The following is an 18,058-nucleotide window of genomic DNA, read 5'->3' on the forward strand; positions in this document are numbered from 1 at the left end:
TCCCATGAACCAAGAAGAGGTCCTGGGTTGGATTCTGGTCAGGACACATGCCCGGGTTGTGGGCTTGATCCCCAGTAGGGAGCGTGCAGGAGACAGCCATTCGATGTCTCTCTCTTATTGATGTTTCTATCTCTCTATCCCTCTCCCTTTCTCTATAAAATTAATAAAAACATAAAAAAAAGACTAAGCAGATGAAGTATTTATGCATTTACTTTGGTAGCTCACAGTGAGTCAGGGTCAGAGAAGATCTTTTGGACTGTAATTTCTAGATATGAGCCAGTCAGTTTAAGAAAATAAAAAACTAAGGGTGCTGAAAATAAGGAATAATCCCTTAGTGTGGATACACTTTACTTTCGGAAAAATAAGCTATGTCCTTATTTTTTTCATTTCTCTGCAAACCAGTAGAAATTTCATTAAAGGCCAAAACAAGAATTTGGGAACAACTGCCAAAGACCATACTGCTTCTTGGAATTTTTTCTCTTTTTAAAATTATTGACTGATTGATTGATTGATATGAGAGAGGGAAAGGCAGAGAGAAACATTGATTTGTTGTTCTATTTATTTATGCATTAATTAGTTGATTCTTTCTTGTATGTGCCCTGACTGTAGATGGAACCTACAACCTTGGCATATTTAGTAGACTCTAATCAACTGAGCTACCTGGCCAGGGCGAAATTTTTCTTTACTTATTAGATAGATTGAGAAAAAAGTCAAGGCCTGGTATCCAACTGTGACAACTAATTGTGACGTGAAATAAGTTTTTTTTTTTTAATATATTTTACTGATTTTTTACAGAGAGGAAGGGAGAGGGATAGAGAGTTAGAAACATCAATGAGAGAGAAACATTGATCAGCTGCCTCCTTCACACCCCCTACTGGGGATGTGCAGCAACCAAGGTACATGCCTTTGACCGGAATCGAACCTGGGACCCTTCAGTCCTCAGGCTGACGCTCTATCCACTTGAGCCAAACTGGTTAGGGCGTGAAATAAGTTTTATGGAAACCAATTCTTTTAAGTCTTTTGTAAATGTATAATTTTACAACTCCTGATCTCAGATATGCTTTGTTGTTATTGATGGTGGAATTGATTTTGAAATGTCAACTGATAACTTTGGTTAATATATTGTGGTTTTTAAAAATACATATATTTTTATTGATTTCAGAGAGGAAGGGAGAGAGAGAGGTAGAAATATTAATGATGGGAAAGAATCATTGATCAGCTGTCGCCTGCACGCCCCCCTACTGGGGATGGAGCCTGCAACCTGGGCATGTGCCCTGACTGGGAATCAAACCGTGACCTCCTGGTTCATAGGTTGACGCTCAACCACTGAGCCACGCAGGCCAGGCAGTATATTGTTTTCTTACAAGTTATCCTTTCTGCTCTTTGCAACATCTTTCTTCTTATTAGAGAAGTATAAGGTGTGGAGAGGTAGATTATCATGATACACATTTAAGCATATAATTACCAAGGTAAATTTTTTTTTTTTTACCAAGGTAAATTTGTTAAAAGAATCAATATGATGTGTTCTAAATGCTCAGTGAGATGTTTTGGGAATTAATTTGTTTGAATCAGCCACATTAGCATTTCTCTTCATTGATGTACTTAATAAACAGTTGTCTTGTGCCAGTACTTATTGAAGATGAAAACGAATAATCTGCTGTGTTTTTTTGCCTCAAGTTAGACCAGGGCAGACAGGCAGTCAACAAAATACATATTAGTAAGTAGTTCATAGATAATCAGCATCATTGAAGATAGAAAACATTTTACAATCCACCCAAGGAGAAGCTAATGTGTGAAACACTGCATGATCCTATATAATAAAAGCCTAATATGCTAAGTGTCCAACCATTAGTTCAACCGTTTGACCAGTTGCTATGACACGCACTGACCACCAGGGGGTAGACACTCTGACCAGTAGGTTAGCTTGCTGCTGGGGTCTGGCCAATTGGAACTGGGCGAGATGGGCCAGACATGCCCTGGAGCCCTCCTATGGTCCCTCCCCAGACCTGATCATGCACCGGTGGGGTCCCTGTGCCTGGCCTGCTCTCTCTTGCAATCTGGGACCCCTGGCGGGGGGGTGTTGGAGAGCCGGTTTTGGCCCGATCTCCACAGACCAGACTGAGGGACCCCCACCAGTGCATGAATACATGCACCGGGCCTCTAGTATTAAATATAAGAGCAGTATGAGTTCAGAGTAAAGAAAGATGGAAGTGGTTTCAAGAGTTTTCATTAAGGACTAGGGATTTGACTTGGGTTTGTTTATTATTTATTTTTTATCTATTTATTTTTTTTAATTTAATAAATCTTTATTGTTCAGATTATTACAATTGTTTCTCCTCCCCCCCCCCCCATAGCTCCCCTCCTCCCGGTTCCCACCCCACCCTTTGCCCTTACCTCCCCCCACACTGTCCTCATCCATAGGTGTACGATTTTTGTCCAGTCTCTTCCTGCACCCCCATACCCCTTTCCCCCTGAGAATTATCAGTCTACTCCCTTTCTATGCCCCTGATTCTATTATATTCACCAGTTTATTCTGTTCCTCAGATTTTTAATTCACTTGATTTTTAGGTTCACTTGTTGATAGATATGTATTTGTTGTTCATAATTTTTCTCTTTACTTTTTTCTTCTTCCTCTTCTTAAAGAATACCTTTCAGCATTTCATATAATACTGGTTTGGTAGTGATGAACTCCTTTAGCTTTTTCTTATCTGTGAAGCTCTTTATCTGACCTTCCATTCTGAATAATAGCTTTGCTGGGTAGAGTAATCTTGGTTGTAGGTTCTTGCTATTCATCACTTTGAATATTTCTTGCCACTCCCGTCTGGCCTGCATAGTTTCTGTTGAGAAATCAGCTGACAATCGTATGGGTGCTTCCTTGTAGGTAATTAACTGTTTTTCTCTTGCTGCTTTTAATATTCTCTCTTTGTCTTTTGCTCTTGGCATTTTAATTATGATGTGTCTTGGTGTGGTCCTCTTTGGATTCCTTTTGTTTGGGGTTCTCTGCGCTTCCTGGACTTGTAAGTCTATTACTTTCACCAGGTGGGGGAAGTTTTCGGTCATTATTTCTTCAAATAGGTTTTCAGTATCTTGCTCTCTCTCTTCTTCTGGCACCCCCATAACTCTGATGTTGGTACACTTGAAGTTGTCTCAGAGGCTTCTTACACTATCTTCAACTTTTTGGATTCTTTTTTCTTTTTTTTTGCTTTTCCGGTTGAGTGTTTTTTGCTTCTTTGTATTTCAAATCTTTGACTTGATTCTTGCGTTCCTCTAGTCTGCTGTTGGGTCTCTGTATAATATTTTTTATTTCAGTCAGTGTATGTTTAATTTCTAGTGGGTCCTTTTTCATATCTTCGAGGGTCTCGTTATATTTATCGGCCTTTTCTAGGATATTCTTGAAGAGCCTTATAACTGTGGTTTTGAATTCTATATCCAGTCGTTTGTTTTCCTCCATTTCTTTTGTTTGTGATCTGTTTCTTCATCTCCCCATATTTCACTGCTTCCCTGAGTTGGTAGAGTAGCTTTGTGTGCTAGGTTTCCTATATGGCCCAGTGGGTCGGCCTCCCCAGTTAACGTGAGGTGGACACTCTTGGTGCACCCCTTTGTGGACTGTGTGTACAGCCTTGTTGTAGTTAAGTCTTTTTTTTTTTTTTTTAAACATATTTTAATTGATATTTTACAGAGAGGAAGGGAGAGGGATAGAGAGAGAGAAACATCGATCAGCTGCCTCCTGCACACCCCCCACTGGGGATGTGCCCGCAACCCAGGTACATTCCCTTGACCGGAATCGAACCCGGGACCCCTCAGTCCGCAGGCCGACGCTCTATCCACTGAGCCAAACCGGTTTTGGCTGTAGTTAAGTCTTGATTGTTGTTGGTATCACTGGGAGGAATTGACCTGCAGGCCAGTTGTCTGTGAGGATCAGCTGTGTCTACACTGGGAGAAGTTCGGTGCTGGAGACAGCCTTATAGGATTAGCCTTGCCAGATTGCAAAAGCCTCTGTGCTCAGCTTGGAAGCGGTGGAGTCTCAGGGCTGGGCAGACAGTCTTGGCTTCCCGTCAGCCCTGCCCTTGCGCGCAAGTCTCCAGACCTCTGCCTTCCGCGGTTCCTGAGTTTCTGCCTTACAGTTCAGATTTCCCCCCGTAAGAGCGTGGGTCCCCAGGAGCTCGCCCGGAACTGGGGTTCAGTGCAGTCAGAACTGGGGTTCAGTGCAGTCAGGAGCTTCTGACTCCCTTCCACTAGGAATAGCCTGTGGTAACCTCCCCAGTCAGTCTTTGTGCACACTCGCACCTCCAGACCCCTGCCGCCGTGGCTCCCCTGAGTCTCCGAGTCCCTTTCTACCTGACAGTCCAAACTCCCCCTGTATGAGCCTGGGTCCACAGGGTTTCGCCCGGAACTGAGATTCAGTGCAGTTGGAACTGGGGTTCAGTGCAGTTGGGGGCTTCTTTCCCCCTCCCGCCAGAGAAAGCCAGCCAGGCACTCCGCCGCCCTTCCTCTCTGCGTGCGTGTCTCCCTACCTCAGCTCTTTGCCGTTCCTTCTCCGTGAGCTTTCCTCTTTCCTTCTAGTTGTAGAATTTCCACTCAGCCAGCTTTCCTGTGGTTCTGGATGGTGTCCGTTCTATCTTTTAGTTGTAGTTTTGAAATTGTTGTGCGGGGCAGCAGTTTAGGTGCTTACCTATGCCGCCATCTTGGTTTCTCCGTTTGTTTATTTTTTAAATTGATTTCAGAGAGGAAGGGAGAGGGCTTTGTATATACATGAATAGAGTTTTGGTTATAATCAACTTTTAAAAATATTTTGTTAATTAAAGATATGTGCATAATCTGCATAGTTATTAGGTATAATAAATTAAATAACTCATGTAAATCTCTGTACTTAGTATTACTGTAGGTCAACTATTTCTGAGTACCAGGTGTACTGGTTAATAATGTGGATTTTGTCATCAAAACACGATTAATTTCAAGAGAAACATCAAAAGTGCTTTATTCAAAGTAATGTCCATCGCTAGCTACACATTTCCCCCATCTTTCAGGTAATTTGTGGATACTGTCCCAATAGAACTTTTCTTGTTTTGAGGCAAACCATTCAGAGACCCAGTTTTCCACTTCTTTGAAGTGCTGCTCAGAAAGTGCATGTGCCATGGATCGGAACAAGTGGTAATCTGAAGGAGCAAGGTCTGGTGAATACAGCGGGTGGGTTCATACTTCCCAGGCAAGATCTTTTAAACATGTCTTTAACTGGTTTTGAAGTGTGTGATGGTGCATTATCATGAAGCAAAATTACTTTGCTGTGTCTTCTGGCCCATTCTGGTGGTTTTATGATCAAAGCGTGGTTCAGCTTGATTATTTGTTGTCAGTAGCGATCAGTATTAACGGTTTTCACCTCGTTTTAGAAGCTCATAATACACCACACCTTCCTCATCCTACCAAACGCAGAGCATTGTCTTCTTTCCGAAGCGATTTGGCCTTACAGTCAGTCGATGTTGATGGTTGACCTGGATCAACTCATGTTTTGTGTGTTTGGATTCTCAAAATAAATCCACTTTTCATCACCAGTCACAATTCAATGCAAAAAAGGTTTTCTTTTGTGCTGTGGAAGCAACATTTTACTGATGACTTTTAGGTTTTCCATTTGTCTTTCGTTCAGTTGATGTGGCACCCATTTTCCTTCCTTTAAAATCTTTCCCATTGCTTGTAAACGATCGGGAATTGTTTGCAGAGCAACGTTTACTCTTTCTGCAAGTTGTTTTTGAGTTTGGCATGCATCTTCATCCAATAATGCTTGTAATTGTTGGTCTTCAAACTTTTTCGGTTGACCTGGACGTTCTTTGTCTTTCACATCGAAATCATCACTTTAAAGCGTTTAAACCAGCGTCCACAAGTATCTTGAGATGGAGCATGTTCACCATAAACTTCCCGAAGTATACGCTAACTTAGAGCAGCACTTTTCTTCAAAATAAAGTAATGAGTTAAAACTTCTCACAAATGCTCTTTTTTTGGCACAAAATTTAACATTTTTAAGCGTAAAAATATCTATGATGTTAATACCTTCAGAAAATTGGACATATGAAGTTTTGAAGCTTGTTGTCAATACAACAAAATAGCATACATATCAAATTGCATATATATCTCATGTGTGTAACAGTATCTGTTGAAAAAAATCCTCATTATTAACCGGTACACCTGGTACATCTGAAAAGAAAGTTGGTTTGAAGCTCTAAGAGTTCTTTGAAGACTAGGGTTTCCAAGTGATTGGGCCTCTGATTTTTTTGGCAGCTTAAATGCTTCACATGCTTCCTGGGATTGGAGGAGCTAAGAATCATAGAGCCCTTTTTCTCCCCATTTTGAGGCCAAAGTTAAAGAGGATGAAACTATTGTCATACATGGGTTAGTTTCAGTAGATGGCATTCTCTGCTCATACTCACCTGATATATACTAACTTGGAAGGAAAAATGGGAAGAAACAACTTTGAATAAATTGCTCTGTAACAGGTACTACAAACAGATACTTAACATATCCAAATGCCTTTTGAGCGATTATATTTAAGATATGGAAATTAAGGCTTGGTGACATAATTTTACCCAACGTCATGACCCAATTAGTTATTGAGGTAGAATTTGAATTGATGTTAGTCTGAGTGTAATTTCCATCTTCTTTCCGCTATACCATCCTCTGATGAGAATTCTGATATGTGGATTTGAGACAGGACTATCTTTAGCACCTTATTATTTACTAGAGGCCTGGTGCATGAATTCATGCATGGGTGGGGTCCTGAAGCAGGTAACAGGGGGGACAGGATGCCCTTGCCGGCCCAGGATCCGGATCCATCCTGCTGACATTCACGTTGGTTGTCAGGAGCCACCTGGCAGCTGCTTTTATATTGTTTCTTCCTTGTGGAACGTCTGGGGAGGGGAAGTGGCCACAGTGCCCGAGGCCGACTTCCAGGAGGCCGGGCTGGTGGGCCACCAGGACAGGTCGGTCAGCTGAGCAGCACTCACGCTGTGGGAGCACACTGACCACCAGGGGGCAGCTCCTGCGTTGAGCGTCTGCCCCCTGGTGGTCAGTGTGTGTCATAGCGACCAGTCGTTCTGGTCGCTTAGACTTTTATATATATAGATTTGATATTCCTCTTTTCACCAGCATTGTTATTAGTGAAATATGGTCAAATTTGAAAGAGTAAATGTTACAAAAGAGCCATGGTAGGGATTGTTTAAGACTCTGTAATATATAGACTTATTGAAGATAGAGTTGGTTCACAAGGAATGGGAGTAAAAGATTCCTTCCCCTTCACATCTTAGATCATTGCTTGGTATTATCTAGTATAGTAACTATGTGCAAGGTGTAGCAATATTGAGGAAGGGCAGTATAAAATGTAGCCATATATAGGGGTATTTTCTTAATTTTTAATGTATTAATTTGAATAAGTAAATACCCAAGTCAAATTCCAAAAAGTGTACAAATATAAAAAATAAACTCTTCTGCCTAGTTGGTTTGGCCCAGTGGATAGAGTGTCAGCCTGCAGACTGAAGGGTCCCGGGTAGGATTCCCGTCACATGCCTGAGTTGCGGACTTAATCCCCAATAGGGGTTGTGCAGGAGGCAGCCAGTCGATAATTCTCTCTCATCATTGATGTTTCTATCTCTCTCTCCCTCTCCCTACCTCTCTGAAATCAATAAAAGTATATTAAAAAAAATAAACTCTTCTATCAAGACTGTCCCTGTCTCTCATGATCCTTTGATTTCCTTCTGTAGCAGTTTCTTGTATACCGTCCCAGAGTTATTCTCTATGAATATAAAGCATATGCTCATTTGTATTTTTTGTACAGATATAGCATACTGGACCCATTGTATCTTGTGTTTTTCACTTTATATCTTGGAGAAGGTCTAGGTGAGGTATAGAATATCCTTGTATTTTTTATGTACTATTCAGTGGGTAGAGGTAACATACTTTATTTTAGCCAAGCCCCTATTAATGGACTTAAGATATTTTCAGACTTTTGTTGGAAATAGTGTTGCAAAGAATATCTAAATAGTCTTTGTACATAGAGGCAAGCATATCTGTGGTATAAATTCTTAACAGTTTGGAAACTGCATTGTAGAGTGGTGAAACTAGAGGCAGAGATCAGTTAATTAGGTTTGTTGTAGTAATAATGAGAAAATGAAGTAAGGTGATAGCAAAAGGAGTGGGAAGGGAGAGAATGAATTATGAATTATATAGTCCATCAATTCTAAGATGTGTATTATTTTTCACATTTTAACATGTTTGAAATCTGTGCATTTTACAGTTGATGGTTTCATACAACTAATTGGAAGTACTTATTCTTGGTGATATATTAAATGGTAAATGTTATAAAGAGTGGTTTCTTAAATTCAGAAAAATACAGTAATAAAGGAGGTAGGATTCACAAGACTTACATGTGGTAATTAAGGGGAAGCAAGGGTCAAAGTTGACATACTTTTTCTCTACTTTCAATATGTAAACCATTTTTCTATTTTCTGTATGGTCTTCATATTTGATTAGTGGTTAATTAATTTGTTAATTAACCAACTCCACTATTGGTGGATGTTTACTTATTTATTTTTATTAAATATATATATATATATTTAAAATATATTTTATTGATATTTTACAGAGAGGAAGGGAGAGGGATAGAGAGCTAGAAACATCGATGAGAGAGAAACATCGATCAGCTGCCTCCTGCACACCTCCCACTGGGGATGTGCCCGCAACCAAGGTACATGCCCTTGACCGGAATCGAACCCGGGACCCTTCAGTCCGCAGGCCGACGCTCTATCCACTGAGCCAAACCGGTTTCGGCTTAAATGTATTTTTATTGATTCCAGAGAGGAAGGGGAAGTAAGAGAGAGATACAAACATCAATGATGAGAGGGAATCATTGCTCAGCTGCCTCCTGCATGCCCCCTACTGGGGACCAAGCCTGCAACCCAGGCATGTGCCCTTAACCGGAATCAAACCCGGGACCCTTGAGTCCATAGGCCGATGCTCTATCCACTGAGCCAAACCAGTCAGGGCTATTGGTGGATATTTAGATTCTATGTTTCTTTGACTCTTTATTGATCATTGGTAACACTGAACAGTTTTCTGTTTAGAATTAGGGAATGTTTGAATTTAGTAGATTTCTAGATAATTGTATATAACAATATTTAACAAATGAGTGGCAAGTTATTTAAAGAACTTCTGAGTTGATATCTTATGAATGTTAAGAGACAACTTTGAAATTTTTAGTTTAGATGGTGCTCTTTCGGTATACATTGAAGTTATTTTATTCATGATTCCCAACCTCGTGTATATATGTATGTATGTAAGTATGTATGATATATACTGTAACTGGTAGTATATAATTCCATAGAGTGAATCATTCAGAAATTAAATCAGTTGAATTTTTTGATGCTTGAAACACCCACAGATTTAGGAATATTCAAACATGCTGGTTCTTCTGTTTCTCTTCATCTTTGTGAAGATAATCTTATTATTTCTTCCAGTTCTCATTAGTCAGTATTTCTCTTGGTCTCCAATTTTATCTTGAAATTTAATTGCCTTTGTCCCTGAACACTTGTTTAACTTTGTTGTTAATTGTTTTTGTTCTTAAACTCTGGCTCAGTACTTACAAATGGATTTTTGTAAGTTAAATGTAAATATGATTTGACTTCCATTAACCTATAGCTCTTGAGATCTCTAATTTCTGTATTGGGATATTCTTTGTACTTTATTTTATGGAGCATATTCGTATACTAGAGGCCTGGTGCACGAATTCGTGCATGGGTGGGGTCCGGCAGGCCCACTCCAATGGGGGCCCATTGGGCCGGGCCGGCCGGGGGGAGGGGCCACGGGTGGTTGGCCGGCCAGCCCTGCCCCCAAATGGGGGTGGCGGGGGGCCAATCAGGACCCAGATCAGGCTGGTTGGCTGCTGTAGTGCACGTCATAGCCACCAGTCGTTCTGGTCATTCCGCCATTCCAGTCGCTGGGCTTTTATGTATATAGATAATACTTGGCTATTGAGGATGGTTCTCAAAACCATGGCATCACACCACTGAGTTAGTACATTGTTTCCAAGTCTCAACAAGAATACCTCATCAAGAGGGAGTTCCAGGTACATTTCAAGTTCGTTGATGAATCTGTTCCCAGATAACCTAATTGTAATCTGAGCCCTCAAGCAAATTATTAAGCTATTAGTGTTTTTAAAATAGTAAAACAATACAGATGATGTATTATAGAATTGTGCAGCTGAAACCTATATAATTTTATTAACCACTGTCACCCCAATAAATTCAATTTTAAAAATTCCTTTAAAAAAAAACATGGTCAGTTTTGCTCAGTGGACAGAGTTTTGGCCGGTGGACAGAAGGGTCTTGGGTTTGATTCCTGGTGAAGGGCGCACACCTTAGTTGTAGGCTCGATCCCTGGCCCTGATTGGGGGCAGGTGCGGGAGGCAGCCAGTCAATACGTTTCTCTCACATTGATGTTTCTCTCAGCTGCCTTATGGGATTATTAACCAAACTGAATAGAAAACTACTTATTCTTCATTCCTTTCCTTCTTTTCATTGTATCTTCTTTCTCTTCTAATTTATTCATTTAAAAAGTAGTTACGAAAGCCTGCTATGTATAGATGCTGAGAATTCAACCAGTGTAAGAGGGTTTGAAAAACATTCAGGATGGGCCTTCTCAAAAATTCATAGGCATCTTCCCAGATTACCTCAACCAACTTTTCTCATTCCTTCTAACTTTCTTAGTGCTCTGGCTAAAGTGGAGGGTTTACATTGGGGTAAAGTGGCAGTAACATTGTTGGAGATGTTTTGGGCAGAAGTAGAAATGAGATGGAGGGTCAGAATCTGACATGGATTAAATTTAAAATTTTGGATGTTTTCCTGTGGATGAGTGGAAAACACTAAAGATTATTCAGAGGGATTATAGAAAAGGAAAGTTCTGAAAGACAGAGAGGGAGAGATTTCTGGGAATTGTAATTCATTAAAGATAAAATTTGATTTTGAAGGGGAAGAGATGAGACTAGAACAGAATGTAAGATCCAGATCATAAATGGAGTCTAAGGTATTTAGGCATTTTCCAGTAAGCAATTGGAAAACATTGGCAGATTTGATATCAGAAATAACTGGACAGTTTTGCATATTAGAAGATGAATTTAGCAATTCAATGTAGAGAATAAATTTGGGGTGGTCGAATCTAGAAGCAAAATAACCAGTTAGGAGGCTATTGAAGTAGTAGTCCAGGTTAAAGGTGATGAACCCAACAAAGAGCTATAGTAGATAGAGAAGGAGAAGAGGGATGAATTTGATGTTATTGGAGACAAAATTGGCTAGACTTGGAGATTTAACAAATTGGGGCTGAAGGGTAGGGAGGAGGAGGAGTCAAAAAATTGATTGCTGCCCTAACTGGTTTGGCTCAATGGATAGAGCATCGGCCTGCGGATTGAAGGGTCCCGGGTTCGATTCCAGTCAAGGGCATGTACCTTGGTTGCAGGCACATCCCCAGTGGTGGGTGTGCAGGAGGCAGCTGATGGATGTTTCTCTCTCATCGATGTTTCTAACTCTCTATCCCTCTCCCTTCCTCTCTGAAAAATCAATAAAATATGTTTAAAAAATTGCTAAAATTCTGGCTAAATACAGGAGGAGTAATAGATGGAAGAGGAGGAAGTTTAATATTAGTAAAATATTGAAAAATCAAGCTCAAGGTGCCTTTGAGACTTAGCATTGATTGATAAAGGGAAATCCAAGCTTGAAAAGTATGGATATGGGAGTCATGGATACATAGGTGGTAGTAGTTAAAGGCATGGAAGTGAATGCTTATGCTGGTAGCATTCCATTTTCTGTGTGCTAAGCACTCTCCTTAATGCTTTATACACATTGTTTTGTTTGTTTTTAAAATGTTTTTGTTGATTTTAGAGAGCGAGGAAGGGGAGAGAGAGAAACATCAATTCGAGAGAATGATCGATTGGTTGCCTCCCGAATGCACCTGACTGGGGATCAAACCCTCAGCCTTTTGGTGTATGGAATGAAGCTCCAACCAACTGAGCCACCTGTCCATATACATTGATTTATTTAATTCTTATAACAACCTGTGAAGTTTTCATTCTATAAGTATGGAGTTAATAGAAGTTAAAGTGAAGACAGCGAATACATAAAAGTCTTTCAGATTCCTGATTCTGAAAGACCTTACCTGACTCAGGTTAAGTTGATCTGGATGAGTTTAAATGTGGATAACTTTTTTTTGAGAGAATATAATTTCCATCTGATGATTTATGCTTTCTCTGTGAAATAGCATATAAGCTTATCTCCTGAGAGTGAGAAAGGAATGTGGTAACATACAGGGCTTAACAAGAGTGGTAGAAATTTGAAATAGCTCTTACAGTAAATGAGGGAAAATGCTGATTAAGACATGTGGAAGGACTTTAGCATTGAGGGCCCAGTTGAAGAAGTTTGAATTTATATGGTTTCAGTCTTCCTGGTGATAGGATTTTTCTTCACAGAACACAGGAGCAGAAATAAAGTTGTAGTGAAGGCATTCAGTTGGATTGATCCAGATTTAAGATTTTGTTGAGTGCATGTGCTAGAAAGGCTAAATTTGAGGCAGGTGGGGGAACGATGATGAAGGTTTTGATAGAAGAGTTATTTTAATAATGGGTCAGAAACTCTGGAATTGATGGAGAAAGAATTTGAATACTGGAAGAGACTGTAGAGAAAATAAAGAACTGAGATTCTGATGAAAGTGAAGAACAAAAGAGTGGTTCTGGGAGGATACTCAATTTGAGATCAAGAAATTGGGGGATTAGAAAATATGATGGATCATCCATGTGGATATTAAAATTGTCCAGGATAACAATGAAATTTGGGGTGACATTGCTCAAGGTTCCAGATAGTAAGTTGATTGGGCCTAATCATGGGCCTTTGAAAAAGGTTGACTCAGGTGTGTTTTATGGGATCAAATTACTCATTTCCCAGGACCTTTGCTTGGTGATGCTAGTAGCAGCAGAACCTCTTTTCCAGTAGATGGGAGGACTTATATGTATCTGAGTGGTATCTGGACTGGTTGATGAAAGGAGTCTATCTACAATTATAAGGAATTTGCTTGAGGTCACATTCTGATTGGATTCTAGAAAAGCCCACGCTCTTTCCAATAAACCTGGTGTTTTTGCAACAAGTTGAGCTGCTTCTACTCAATTTTTTATCCTTTCAAATGTTTGGGAGAGTAGTTTTGTTTTGTTCTTTAAATTTTAGCTTCTCCAGAGTTAATGAGTTTTTTAGTGGCAAGCGTCTATAAAGAAATCTATTCAAGGAGTAGCTTGAACAAAAACTTAACCTGAAGCAGTCAAGGTTTTTAGACACTAGGTTCAGTAGGTTCATCATATTAGTTCATTTGTCTGTTCATCCATCCGTCTAATAGCAGTTTGAGAACACTGTATATGGAATAAATTGAACTAAGTATAAATTGACTGATTTGGTTTTATTTATATCTTTTATCATCTCTAGCTGCCTATCCCCACCGTTTGAATCTCTTTTACCTTGCCAATGATGTCATCCAGAACTGTAAAAGGAAAAACGCAATCATATTCCGTGAATCATTTGCTGATGTACTTCCTGAAGCAGCTGCTCTAGTGAAGTAAGTAAATTCTTATTGGTCTTTGGGATCTAAGCTTAGAAAATGTAGAATTTTAGATTCAATTTTTAACCATTACTAAGAACTGTAATAGTTGTACATACTTAAGGATCCAAGAATATTTTGCCTAAGTTATTCATTGTAACTTTCCTGCTAATGTATGCGTTTTTTTCTTTCAAAAACTCTTTGTTCCCTTTTTGAAAGTTTGTTATTAACAGTCTGCCTTTTCTGGCCTAACTTACCATATGTATCTCCTGGTCATACTCTCTGGCTACTTCTTTCCAACTGCTGCTTCTGTTTTTGTGGGAGTTTTTACACATTTGCCTACTTTTTTTAGAGTCTTTCTGAAATTTTATTCCCTTCATGAAATCTGTGTAATTAAAGGGGGAATGGAGATATTTATTCCCAACTCCATACTGATTTATTCCATTCTCAGCAAAATTATATCCAGCATTTTCCAAAATGCTGCAACACATATCTGATCTTATTTTTGTCCTGTACTAATTGTTTTCCTTGTGTTTTATCCATATTTGTAAGTTGTTTGGTACAAGACACACACACACACACACACACACACACACACACACACACACACACAATTGGAGGGAAAAGAATAATATGGAACAATCAAAATAGCTAAATATTTCCTCAAATTATATATTTATTAGCTTAATATATTTGTATAAATATATTAATCTAGAGGCCCAGTGCACAAAATTCGTGCATGGGGGAGGATCCCCCCAGCCTAGCCTGCACCCTCTCCAATCTGGGACATCCCTCTCACAATCTAGGACCACTGGCTCCTAACTGCTCGACTGCCGGCCTGGTCACCCCCAACTGCCCGCCTCTGCCAGCCTGGTCGCCCCTCACCACCCTCCCCCGCCCCCCTGCCAGCCTGGTCGCCCCCAACTACCTCCCCTGTGGGCCTGGTTGCCCCACGCAGCCTGCAGCTCAGTCATTTGGTCACTCCTCACTAACCCTCCTGCCGGCCTTATCACCCCATGCAGCCTGCTGCTCAGTCATTTGGTCACCCCTCACTAACCCCCCCTGCCAGCCTAGTTGCCCCATGCAGCCTGTTCGGTCGTCCATTCAGTTGCAATGGTGGCTTAGGCTTTTATATATGTAGATAACATACTACTGATCCATTTGTTAGTATTAACCCCATCATAACTAAATGATCCTTGTTTCTTCCTTTGGATTATTAACTTGAGATACCTATTTTGGTATTACAAAAGGTCAAAATATGGCTCTGTCTGAATGTACTAAGTGATGAAGATTTATACACATGTCAGGAATACATAAAATAACAATTGCACCTAACATTTATTGAACACTTGAAATTGACCAGATATTTTACAAAGTGCTATGTGTGCTTTAAGTCATTTAATCCTGAGAACAACTTTATAAAGTAGCTACTACTACTATTCCATTTTAAGGAGGAGGAAACTGGCTTGGAGAGATTAAATAACATGTCTAAATTCTCACAGCTCCCTGGGTGGAGGGCGAGTGTCCTGTAGAATTCCCACCCAAGCCTGTCTAGACAAGCCCATGTTCTGTGCCACTTACCCACTAGTATGTGCTGCCTCTTTACATATATAAACGCAGTAATTTTAAGTAAGAAAAGCAGTATGCCAGATGATCCCCACTTAGTGTTTCTGCTGTAAATGTCACTGTAGTCTTTTTAAAATTTAACCTAGTCTTCCCTAGACTTAAGATTTCATGACCTAATTCATAGTTGTCAGCTTTTATTTTACAATGTGAAGATATTTTTTAAAACAACTACTTCGTATTTCTATTACTATTTCACAGTAAAAGATGGGAAGGACGTAATCTCAAAATAAAGTACAGTCCTTTAAATTAAAATGTTAAGCTCTGAAAATGTTCTTAACTCAATGAAGGATATCTTCAAAAACCCAGTAAATATCAGACTTAATGGTAAAATAATAAAAGCATTCCAAGATGGGTGCCTTCTATTATCATACTATCCCCTTTTTTATTGGATATCCCATTCATTTCTAAATAAAAAGAATGCATTTAGAAGAGACAGAATTGTCATTATCTGCATATGATATGATTACCCACATCAGGGGTGGGTAACCTTTTTCTGTAAAGGGTCAGGTGGTAAGGGTTTTAGGATTTACAGGCCATAGGATCTCTGTCCCAAGTATTCAACTTTGCCATTCTTGCATGACAGCAGCCATAGACAATACATAAATGGGATGGCTGTGTTCCAATAAAACTTTATTTCAGAAATAGGCAGCAGGCCAGATTTGGCTCAAGTTTGGTAGTTTGCCAACCTGTGGCCTACATAGAATTAACTAATAAGAGAGTTCAGTTAAGTAGCCAGATTCAAGTTCAACATAGAAAAGCAGTACCTTTCCTATACTGTATATGTTAGCAGTAACCAATTTAAAAATTTTAAGTTCCAGGCAGGTAACATAGATGAGTGAAGCGAGTTGAATGTGAGGAATATCCATCAAAAAGGGACAGCAGCTACTCTGCCCTTAGCCCATGGCTATAAAGGAATATGAGCCTAGTGTTAAAAACACTGCCAGACCTTGCAGAGACTTTTTTCACTCTTTAAACGAAGTCAAAATCTGGTTTTTATATGAAGCCCCCCATTTTTTAAGTGTGTAAAACTAAATCACCTTAAAAAATATTATTAGCCAAATAAAACACATCTGATGACTAAATTTGAGACATGGGCAACCTATTAGAGACCTCTGTAGTAGGCATTATTTTATTCTTTTAGAACCTTTAAGGAGTTACTTGATTTCACTTGATTAAAAGTTGCTATGGGGTGAACTCACTGTCATATGTTAAAGGAGATGGCCAGAGGGAAAACTAGTTCTTTTTGATGGGTTAGGGAACTTTTTTTTTTTCTTTCCAAATAACAATCTAATTATTCCAGTTCCTTTTTATTATATTTCAGTTTATCCTTCCCTCACTGGTTTGAAATTTCATAGGCTAAGAACCTGGATGTGCTAGTTATTATTATAATAAAAATATTCATGTGAGCCCTAGCTGGTCTGACTCAGTTGGTTGGAGTGTTGTCCCATACATCGAAAGGTTGCGGGTTCAATTCCAATTGGGCACATATCCAGGTGCAGGTTTGATCCCAGGTTAGCGGTACTATAGGAGGCAACTAATTGATGTTTCTCTCTCTCACTTTCCCTTCTTCTCTTTCTAAAAATGTGTGTGTGTGTGTGTGTGAGAGAGAGAGAGAGAGAGAGAGAAAGAGAGGGAGGGAGGGAGGAAGAGGGAGAGGGAAAGGGAGGGGCATAAATGAAGGTAACCTGATGATATTTATTTACTATTTGTATCCTAGAGATCCTAGCTAAGGGGCAAAAATGCCAATTTATCTGCATGTATACATCATTGTGAGGACAGAATAGTTGAAATATCAATTTGAAGCACAGGGAAAGTATCTTTATGGATGTCAGAGTTGAGTTACCACTTGGAAAACTAGGGGTTATTCTTCCACTTCAATAAATTTTTTATTTTATTTTTTCACCAATAAGTTTTATACACATGTTATATAGGTTGTAGAGGAATCCCTATAACTGAAGGTTTGCTTGTATTATATCAGAACTTTCCTAATGCCTGTTTCTATCCCAGGTTTTCAGAAAAGGCAGTCATTTTTGCTTTTAAATTCTCTTTAATTGAACTGAAAAGTGCATTTATGCTGATTATTATCAGAGCTTAATGTGTTTTGTTTGTTTGCTTGTTTTTACTTTGATGGTATAAAGATGTATGTATGACCTTTATTGGGAAAAGATGCCATGACAGATTTTGGGGAAATGATGAGCTTGGTACTCTGAAATAAACCCAACTTAAGAGTTTCTGATGACTTCATGGCTAGTTGTTGGTTAGTGAAGAAAGTCTTGAAACCTTTTGGAGTTTGAATTTTGGCAGTTTTCTCACCTTCTTACTAAACTGTCAGACTTGCCCTTCTGTCTTTACACGCTTTCTCTCGGAGACTTATCTATTCATGGATGTAACTGTTACTCATGTACTAATAACTACTATATCTGTATCCCTAGATTTTTTACTATGTATTCGATTACTTTCTGGGAATTACTGCTTCATTGCTACCTAATGATATTCAGCTCAAAATGTCTAAAACAATAATATACCTTATATTTGTATAAAGCCCTACTCTTATAATTTGTGTGAAAGTATATTATAAATTGAAATTGTTATACAATGTTATTTGAAACTCACAGTAACCAACTTTGCAGGTAAGCAGATTAGATTTTGTTTTTCCTTCTTACAAAATGAGAACACTGAAACCCAGAACAGTTAAGAAATTGCCCAAAGTAACATGACAATTTAGTGAGAGAGCCGAGACTGAAACTGAGATTTTTCTGACTCTTAGTCCTCTATTATTTTTACTCTAGTAATAGTCTTTCTAAACTTAATTTATAGGTGGGTT

The 18,058-nt window shown here is 39.2% G+C and overlaps 1 protein-coding gene across 9 annotated transcripts in view; it reads left to right on the top strand.

Annotated features, from left to right (window-relative positions):
- The window catches only part of RPRD2 (regulation of nuclear pre-mRNA domain containing 2), a 74,253-nt gene that overhangs the window by 9,938 nt on the left and 46,257 nt on the right, over positions 1-18,058 (top strand). For all 9 annotated transcript variants that reach the window (XM_080647507.1, XM_080647509.1, XM_080647508.1 and 6 more), the window contains exon 2: positions 13,497-13,626. In XM_080647507.1, the coding sequence (XP_080503633.1) occupies positions 13,497-13,626 (130 nt within the window). The remainder of the gene's footprint in view (positions 1-13,496; positions 13,627-18,058) is intronic.

Source organism: Plecotus auritus (assembly GCF_963455305.1).
Source record: "Plecotus auritus genome assembly, chromosome: 12".
Lineage (NCBI taxonomy): Eukaryota > Metazoa > Chordata > Mammalia > Chiroptera > Vespertilionidae > Plecotus > Plecotus auritus.